General features: G+C 37.9%; 1 protein-coding gene across 1 annotated transcript; it reads right to left on the bottom strand.

Annotated features, from left to right (window-relative positions):
• Window positions 1-5,036: 5,036 nt before the first annotated feature.
• On the bottom strand, window positions 5,037-8,415 carry LOC104248300 (calcium uniporter protein 2, mitochondrial-like). Its single transcript, XM_009804536.2, has 3 exons — window positions 7,990-8,415; window positions 7,368-7,560; window positions 5,037-5,602 (listed from the first exon to the last, which is right to left on the bottom strand). Exons 1-3 carry the CDS (start codon window positions 8,349-8,351, stop codon window positions 5,168-5,170), a joined length of 990 nt encoding a protein of 329 aa, XP_009802838.1. The 5' UTR covers window positions 8,352-8,415; the 3' UTR covers window positions 5,037-5,167.
• Window positions 8,416-10,584: the final 2,169 nt, after the last annotated feature.

The following is a 10,584-nucleotide window of genomic DNA, read 5'->3' as shown; positions in this document are numbered from 1 at the left end:
ATACCTCATTTCGTTATAACCTAGGGTTCTACTAACATAATAGATAGGAAACTGCGTACCTTCTTCTTCCCGGACCAAGACACCACTTATCGCTGCCTCGGAGACTACCAAGTAAAGGTACTGCTGCTCGTTCGCCTTCGGGGTGTGCATCAAAGGAGGACTTGATAAGTATCGTTTGAGTTTTTCTAAATCCTTTTGGCATTCCATGGTCCAAGGGAAGTCGTTCTTTTTCTTTTTCAATGAGAAAAATTGATGGCTCTTATCCGATGACCGATAAATAAATCGGCCCAATGTGGCTATCCACCTGGTCAGCCTAAGTACCGCCTTGACGTTGTCAACCACAGTGATATTTTTTATGGACTTTCTTTTATTGGAGTTGATCTCTATTCCTTAGTTAGATACTAAGAATCCGAGGAACTTGCCCGAGCCGATTTTGAAGGCATACTTCTCCGGGTCAGATTCATATTGTATTTCCTAGTATGTCAAAGGTTTCCTGCAAATGTTTCGAACGGTCTCTGCTCGCAGGGACTTAACTAACATATCATCAATATAAACCTCTATTGATTTCCCTATCTGTTCCTTGAACATTCGATTAACTAGGCGTTGATTTGTGGCACCGACATTTTTTAACCTAAATGGCATCACGTTATAACAATAAGTGCCAAACTTAGTTATAAAAGAAGTCTTCTCTTGGTCGCCCGAGTCCACCCGTTTTTGGTTGTACCCGGAATAGGCATCGAGAAAGCTCAGAGTCTCATGCCCATCTGTTGCATCGATCATTCGGTCGATGTTAGGAAAAATAAAATGAATCCTTCGGGATTGCCTTATTCAAGTCCTTGTAATCTACACACATTCTAAGCTTGTTTCCTTTTTTAGGTACGACTACTACTTAGCTAGCCAATCCGGGTGTTTAACCTAATGAATGGTACCTATTTTTAAGAGTTTAGATAACTCGTCTTTGATGAATGCGTGCTTGATTTCGGGCTGTGGCCTTCTCTTCTGTTTGACCGGGTGGAATTTCTGATCTAAGCTCAATTTGTGAGTTGTTATCTCTGGTGCAATTCCTGCCATATCTAAGTGGGACCAAGCAAAATAATCGGCATTAGCTTTAAGGAAATCAATGAGTTTTCTCCTGAGCTTAGTGGTTAATCTCATGCCCGGGTGTACCTTTCTGTCTGGTAGGTGCTCCATCAATATGACCTGTTTCAGTTCCTCGATCGTTGACTTGAAGGCATCGATATCATAAAGTGCTACAAATGATCTCGGGACCCCGAAGTCATCTTCCTCATCCATTGGGTGTTCCTCCTATTTTTCCGGCCCGGTCGGGGTCGGGACCAGTGATTTCTATTTGGTGCTTTTCTCTTCAACCAGTCCCCCACTTTTTTATGTCGTGATTACGGGCATCGGGCTTACTTACTCGACAATGAAGATCTTCTTTGTGGCCGGTTGTTCCTCGTAGACCGTTTTGATCCCACTTGGATTTGGAAACTTCAATACTTGATGCAAGGTTGACGGTACCGCCCTCATAGTGTGGACCCATGGTCTCCTGAACAAGGCATTGCACCTCATATACCCCTCGATTACATTGAACTTTATCTCCTGGGTGGTTCCCACTGTGTTAATCGGTAGGGTGATCTCACCCTTCGTTGTCTCGCACGCCATATTGAACCCGTTTAATGCTCTAACTACTAGTACGATTTGATCCAACAACCCCAGTTGTTCCACGACTCTCCATCGGATGATGTTGGCCGAGTTACCTGGATCAATTAACACACGATTAACTCGAGATTTATTAATAACTACAGATATTGCTAGTGCAACATTGTGAGGTTGAATGATGCCCTCGGCGTCCTCGTTGCTAAACGAGATGGACCCTTCCAGAACATAATCTCGAGTTTATTTTTCTCTTGTGATAGAAACTTTGGTGAATTTTATCATTGGTCCTTGTGGAATATCCACTCCTCTAATGATCATGTTAATCACATGTTGAGGTTCTTCCTGCTTGATTTGTTTGTTGGCGTCCCTGAATTTGAAATGGTTTTTGGCCCGCTCACTTAGGAATTCCCGAAGATGCCCATTGTTGAATAGACTAGCCACTTCTTCCCTTAACTGTCTACAATCTTTGGTTTTGTGGCTCTGAGTACCGTGATACTTACATATCAAATTATGATCCTTCTGTGGGGGATCGGATTGGAGTGGTTTTGGATATTTGGTCTCCTTGATGTGACCGATGGATGACACTATACTCTCTACATCCACGTTGAAGTTATATTCTGATAGTATTGGGGCATCTCTGCCCCCGACTGATATGTCGAAACCGTTTCTTTCACCAAACCTCGGTTGCTTAGACCCTGGTCGCTTCTCCTATTGTTCCTGGTCGGGTGGCAATTGTTTCCCCTTCTATCCGAGTTGTATGGTTGATATTGGTATCGGGGTGGCCTCAGCTCCTGCTCCAGAATTCCTTTAGACATGTCATTCACTCTATTGGTATAACTATAACCCAAGGGAGATCCAAGCAGGTCGTCCTCGACTCTGATCTTTGACTGGTACCTGTTGTGGACATCGGCCCAGGTAACCGCATGTTACTCTACCAAGTTTTGCTTCAAAATTGTTTAGAAGCAACTGAACTTTGGGGGTTGAGTGCTTGAATAAACACCTGGACAGCCCAATCGTCTGCAACCGGGGGTAGGTCCATCCCATTCTCTCTAGAACCTCGGCACGAACTCCCTAAGCATCTCGTTGTCCCTTCGCTTGACTTTAAACAAGTTCGATTACGTCGTCTCAACTTTGATAGCACAGACATGGGCTTTAATGAAGGCATCAGCAAGCATAGCAAACAAATCAATAGAATTTGGAGGTAAGTTATGGTATCATATCTTTGCTACCTTGGATAAGGTTTTCCCAAATTCCTTTAGCAGCATTGACTCGATCTCGTCATCCTCGAGGCCGTTGCCTTTTATCACACACATGTAGGAGGTCACATGCTAGTTTGGATCTGTGGTTCCATTGTATTTGGGAATATCGGGCATTCAGAACCTTTTTGGAATTGACTTTGGTGTAGCACTCGGGGGGAAAGGTTTCTGAATGAACTTTTTGGAATTCGGTCCCTTCAATATCGGGGGCGCTCCTGGGATCTGATCGACCCTCGAATTGTAAGTCTCCACCTTCTTGTTATTTGCCTCAATCTTCTTTTAGCCGGATTCCATCTGTTTCATCAGTGCTTCGAGCATTTTCATCACCTAAAACGTTTCCCCGAGTGCAGACCAGTTTGGTTCTCTGATAATCCATTCTTCTCTCTGAGTATCTTCTCCAACCCGTTTGGGTTCAGCCGCATAGTGTGCGTGATTTTGAATCTGCAATTGTGCCATTGCAACTTGTTGAGCTTGTAGCATCTCAAAAATCAAACGTAAGCTAACTCCATTACCTCCCTTTGAGCGTTTCGCGAGTCGATGGCTGGGGTGCCCCGTGAATGTTGTTTTCATGATCATTCGGTAGGTTGATATTCATAACAACTTGTGAATTGGTGTCGACTGGGTCAGCGATTGGAATGCTATTAGGGTCGACATGGGGCACACCGTTGCTTGATACTACGTTATTATTTTCACCGTGGTGGACTGACTCGGCGTCAACATTCAAGTGAGCGGATTGAGAATTGACACCTTGGATAATCCTGAAATCAAACTTTAAAGAGCAAGTGTAAAATAGGGTGTGTTATGAAGGTTCATATTAAATTACTACTATAACTTTTGGCCCCGTGATAAGCGCTAAACTGTTTACCCTTAAAATGAGTAACATTTAAATTTATACGCGGTTTAAAGGATACGTGATTTAATTTAACACGAATGATCTAATAACAACTAGTAATTTGATTAAAGGAAAGCAAAACAATCAAACCAAATATGACGAAATAAGTGAGCCTGGCGTTAGGTTTGAATGCTAGAAATCGGTTCCGATCGAGCCCTCGGGATGGGGCTCGATTGCAACTAAATGAATGAACAGTTGAAGAACACTTGAACAATTGCTAAAAGAAAAAAATAAATTTTATTGCTTTGACATACGTGCCAACAGTGACTCAAAAAATGAAAAGGTTCTCCCCTATATATAGTAAGGGGGTTTCAATCCTAGTACAAGTCTAAATAAAATAAAATATCATTTTTTTTCCTTTTCTTCCAATAAAACACGATCTGCGGTTGATATCGGGCGTGATCTGCGCCATAATATCCAGCTGATAACGGATATTTCGGCTGCTCATTTGTCCTCTTTAACCGTCTTCCCTTTAGCCTTGATTCTTTGTTTTGCTCGAGCTTGATTCTTCCCATATTGGCCGTACCCGATTCCGACATATCATTCGTTCCCCCAGGCTTTGATTTGTGGGTGCCCCCAACTTTATCCGAGCCAGCATCGAACTACGTTGTCTCTCGTTTCTTTGTCGGAAAATCGTAGGTAACTTTATCCTCGATTTTACCCGTACATAAACACTTATAAATCCTCAAAGGTTTGTTTTTTTACCGTCAAAGTATATATCTTTTATCGCAGAACTTTGACGACTAAGATAGTAATAGTCAATATCATTTCTTCAGACAAGCAAATTGAGCATAAGAGTTACTGAAATAAAATGAAGGGGAAATAAATATACAAATGGATAGAAAAGACTAGTTGAACTAGTTACGACGATACCAACGCTCCCGAATCCACAATCTATTGACTAGTAACTAATTCATTAGGAAGAATTAGAAAAAAGAATAATGTGAGTCGAACAAAAAAGATACAATTACCTCATTATATATATATATATATATATATGGATTCAGATGAACCCATATCCAGGAGGCTAGATCTGCCTCGGTTCATTAGTTAGTACCATTTTTTAAATCATATATTATCATAAATAATAATCATAAATTATTAGCAAAATGTAAAATAGACATCCGGAGTTCCTAAGCCTCATCACTCTCATGTACATTAGCCGATATTACGTAAACGTTAATAAAAATAAGTGGAAGAAAGAAAAAAGGGGGGGTGGGGGGACGGAAAAATTGGTGTCACGTAATCTTTTTTATACATTTCCTTAATTTCTACCATAGAAGAGGTTCATGTTAATCTCACTGTTGTTCCTGCAGAAGCTCTGCCACATCAGGAGAAATTCAGGTCCGTGCTGAGATTACCATTAATTAAGTGATGCTGAATGAGGATAGTAGGCTCTCCGTAGCTCATTATACCTTTGATGATCGAACTTATGAAGTTTCATGAGTTGTTTTTGCTTTGTACTAAAACGTGCCTTAAAGAAACCTTCAAAAGAAGGTTCTTTGGACGTTTTAAGGAAGAAAGCAAAACCAGCCATGCAATATATGGATGTTACGTAAAAACAAATGGGTTCCATGACATCCCATGTTAAGTCCCAAAAAGTGAACCGCATGAAAGCTGCTGTCTGAAGTACGAAGCAACTTAGTCCACACCACATCTCTCTACGTACCAATGATTCTGCTTTCTTGTCAATTACTGCTTTTTTCTCCTCCATTTGTTGAAGCTCCTTGTTTGTTCCTATTTCATGATTTGGGTTGGCTATGGGCATTGGCATTAGTTCTTGCATTGCTTTTACCACCTGTAACGAAAAAATAAGGGTAAATTTCACAAATGTTCATATAACTATGTTTTCATCAAAAGTATATAACTTTGTTTTATCACACAAAAATCATAAACCTTTCACTAACTCACACAATTTTCCGGTAGTATTTTCTTATTTCACGTTTTTTATTTTTATTTTTAATCTAATAAATAATAACCCAATTAAAATAGGAGAAATACATATTTTTAGCCGCTCTAAAATAAAAATAATATATATATTATGTGTGTGTGTTATATACATATAACATACATATTTTTTGTTAGCAACTGCAATTAGTTTTGGTACCGGTTAATTTTGTATGTTTCTCTTAAAATAGGAATGACCAAACCCAACCTACCCAATACCTATATACATAAATTAAAATAATAGTAAAAGTGAATCCTTCCCCGATAATAAACTTTGTTCGGAAGCATGAGATTCTGACCCAAAAAAAGAAAGAAATAAAAGAGATATAATTAGAGAGCACTTGAAACAAAAATGCTATCAATTTGAATGAAAAATCTTGAAAAAAATAAAAGATAGACGTATCATATTTTGAAGGATTCACTTTTACTATTATTTTAATTTATATATATGGGTTTTGGGTTGGTGGGTCAGGCCGTTCCAATTATAATTGGATTATTACTTATCAGATTGAAAATAAAAATAGAAAATTTTGGGATAAGAAAATACTACTGAAAAGTTGTATTTTTCGGTCACTGTGATTTTTGTGTGAGTTAGTAAAAGCTTTTTGGGTGTGAAAATAAAGTTATATGACTTTGGTGAAAAATAATCATAGTTATATGACCATCCGTGAAATTTACCCCAAAAGACAAGGACAATAGACTTTACACTAACACTTCATCCACCTCGAGTTCCTAACGAACTCAGTATTTTCGACATGAAGATAAAATATATGTATGTAAAAGAATCACTAAAATTGAGATATATCAGATTCTAAATCCATAACTTTTAAGAGTAAGATAGATAGGTTTAGTGATAAGAACATAAATGAAACCAATTAAGTAAAAGTTTTTGATATTTGCCTTTGTACTGACAATACAAAGAAGTTTACCTTATCATCAATGTATTCAACATGTTGTAATCGAATACTTGCCTTAATTTTGAGATTACTAATTTCACTTAATATGAATAAATGGCGTTAAGTTTATTTAAATTGTTAGTATGTAGAAGTTTTTAACAGGATGATGATGTGCCTATTTAGACAAATGAAGACATCAACCTTATGGCCTAAAGTTTGTTGGTATTTCAGTTACTCTTTATCCAAGAAGAGGGGATCGGATAGCTCCTTATCTTTGTTTATAGGGTGGGATTTGCTAGCTTTGGACTCCTCAAAACTCGGATCTCCTCCATCAATCTCTCTTTCTCATCGACAAAAAACAAAAACAAAAACAAAATCGAAAAATCCACAGTTCATGTTTTTCCTAATTTTGTCTATTTGTAAATAATATTGTTAATTAAATCTGAGATGTTCAAGAGGGTAGTTTGCGTCTTTCAAAACGGTCCAACTGATCCACGCCTTAAAAAAGTCACTATCTCATTTTAGAGATCTGGAGTGACTCTCTTCACTTTCCTGTCGAAGAAAACAATGTACCAAATACACAAATAGATGAAAGTTTTATCAGTTTTCGGATTTTTAAACAAAAGACATTCCTATTCTTTGTAGGTATTAATGCAGTGCACTTAATCTTATCTTTATCCATCACCACAAGATATAACAAAATTAGGAAAATAAACCAACCTGGTCAGGCCGAAGAAAAACTACGTTCCCCAAAACAATCACATCTCCCGACTCGTCCAACATCTTTGCAAACTCTAGGCCTTGATCAACGTTGGAACAGGTATCGTTACAGATTTGATGAAATTCCGTGCACAAAATCCAGTTCTTATTAATTTTCCTTAACCTCGCTTTCACCATCTCAAGCTGTGATAACCTAATTGAGACGTATAATTCAATCAAAGTAATTAGAACTATCCCTTTTAACAGTCTAAAGTTTTAAATGAGATTGATAGTCACAAAACCCAATATAATAGCAGGCAAGAGGTATTCGGTTCAAATTAATCTCCTAAAGTTTGGCCAATGAAAACAAATGCAAGAGTGACTTGAAACAATTTTTGAGCCACCTTTATTACTATACCAGAATCTTACCCTTATATTGAGAGAATTTTAATAATGTAAATATACTCAAAGAAAATCATTTTTGTCCTATTTACCCAATATAACTTTTGACCAAAAGGATTCACCTAGCTCTACCTCTGCCCACACCAAAGGGATGTATTGAAATACTATAATATATATACTTAAAGTATTCTCTCTTACGACTTAAATTTCTTGGATGAAATGGTTGCATAATTTAACAAACCTTAACAGCTTTCTTGCATCCGTCACTCCTAATTGCTCCAACTCCGGCCAACGCTGTGTCGGCGGCACGAGTCCGTTAAGTCTGATTCTATCTCTTGTAATGTCCATTCCACGTAGCTTTTCGCGAAGCTTTTCTCCGGTAGGTAGTGACCGGAGCACCGGCGAGGATGCTAGTGATTGGTGGAGGAATCGCCGGAATAAACCACTGTCTCCGGCATCCCGGGTTATATTTTTTTCAGGATTAGGAGAAACCGGGGATTTTGCCAACATGGATGAGGATGCAATACGACAGGTTGTTGAGGATGGAGCAGTGAATTTATATGCACTGAAAATGCGCTCCGGTAGTGTTTTCTTGAACGCCATTATTGAATGGTTTCAAGAATTGAATTTTTTTTTTCATGGGTTAATAAAACCTTAAATTGATGAGGAGAAATGTTGTAAATTCCATGACTTTATATAGGTCTTCTGATCACTATACCCCCTAAGCCATCCCCCCCCCCCACACACACTGGCCCCTATGCTAAAGGAATGAAAAATGAATATTCGTGCAATATGAGAGCAGGTTCATAATGAAAATATTATATGATAGGGGTATTTAAGTAATTAAAAACGCAAATTTCTCAAGAAAATTATATATGAAAAAGATTTTATATGTAATCAAATTTTTCATGACCGTTTGATTAGAGAAAATTAGACCAGAGATATGCGATTGACTATAGAGACGTGGGTTTGAGTCGATTATTTGTCATTCTTAACACGTGTTAATAAGGAAAGTTTCAATTACAATAATTATTGTGTGTTTTGTTGCAGATCAACTTAACATAATAATTCTGGATAAAATAGCTGACGTAGATATCTAAATTAAGGTAATTTTTTTATCTAATCGTGTCGCCACATATATCTGAGGTGGCTGGTTCCGAAAGAGCTGGGGGTTGCTTTACTGTTTGTTATTTTCAGTTAGTTGAATTGATAGAGGATAATGTCAGAATTAACGTAGCCTTGGAAAATCGAATTTGGCGCATACGTTGTTGGAAGTTGAAGAAAGTATTTGAAACTTAGAACTAGCTAGGAAGAAGGGAAATGTCAGTCAAAGTCCAGATTGTTGTCCTATTGTGTCTGGCTATGGGCCGAAAGACGAGTTAATCTACATCCAACAAGGACGACTTGGTTATCTTGAACGAAAAAGTTTATCCATATCCGACATTTATTGTAAATTGTATATTTACTGATATATCAATAATTAATAATAAATTAAATGTGAATGCATGCGTATTAAATAATTCGTTCAAATGATAAAATTTGAATAAAGACACAATGTGTTTATTTGATAAGTGTTTTTTTATATATCTTATTATCTTGAGCCGAGTCTTCCAGAAACAGCCTCTCTACTCCTTTGGGGTAGGGGTAAGGTTTGCGTACATACTACCCTCCTCAAACCCTACTTGTAAGATTTTACTGGGTTGCTGTTGTTGTTGTTGTTGTTGTTTTATATATCAATTACGTCGTATGGTGGCATGACCCTATCATTCAACCAACAAAGAGTTAATAAAAGTACAAATTAAAAATATGAAGGGGACCTATATTGTTCCCTCGCACAAAGGAGGCAACGACTATCCCTATTTACTAATTATTTACTGGCCTTATGTATTACATAGAAAAACAAAAGTGAGTTGTGCAGTTTGGCATATACACCATTGCATATACAATAACCTACCAATCAACAAAAACTCTTCAGAAAAAAGTATTCTTCCTATGTTTATGCCTTAGTGACACAATCTGGATGTAATCCAATTTGTAAGATCCAACTGCAGAAGTAGGAAGAGCATGATGAGAGAAAATAAGAAGTTCTTCATTGTCAATACTCTATTTTGCTAATGCATCCACAACTTGATTAGCTTCTCTATAACAATGGCGAATAACACAATTAAGTTGACCGGCAATGTCTTGAATCTGTCTAATAATGCCCTGCATTTGCCAAGGAGGTTTGATTTACCTATTGATCAAATCAACCACAAGCTGGGAATCACACTCTAGTATAGTGTTGTTGCAACCATTGCGACTACACCATTCCACCCCCGCTAAGGCTGCACTAGCTTCAGCCATGTTGCTATTTGTTCTGCCAATTGAAGAAGCAAACGTCATAGTCAGCTTGCCCTTATGATCTCTGTATATGCCACCAATACCCGAATTTCCTTTCGCGTCTTTGCTTCCATCGGTATTAATCTTAAGCCAATATTCAGGAGGTTTATGCCGTTTAACAACTACGTAATCAATTTTGGAATGAGTAATAACACCTGTTGACAGATATCTACCCAACTCCCTGCCCATCGCCTATTACACTTAGCCTTTGATACCACCCATTTCAAGTGGACAAAATCTGGTAATGTATTATCTTCAAGTAAACTTTAGCATCGTCATATCTTACTGAGCAGCTAGCCTTTAATATCTCCCAAAGGATTACCACAGGTGTTATATGAAGAATAGTTTGATGAATAGAGTTCTTTGGTTTGATGTCCCACCATCTTTGTATCATAGCTCTGATAGGTATATCATCTCATATAATACACAGTGGGCTCCCAAAGAACTTTCAAGTCTG

Source organism: Nicotiana sylvestris, chromosome 9, assembly GCF_000393655.2.
Source record: "Nicotiana sylvestris chromosome 9, ASM39365v2, whole genome shotgun sequence".
NCBI classification, from domain to species: Eukaryota; Viridiplantae; Streptophyta; class Magnoliopsida; order Solanales; family Solanaceae; genus Nicotiana; species Nicotiana sylvestris.
This window is presented reverse-complemented; position numbering and strand designations above follow the sequence as displayed.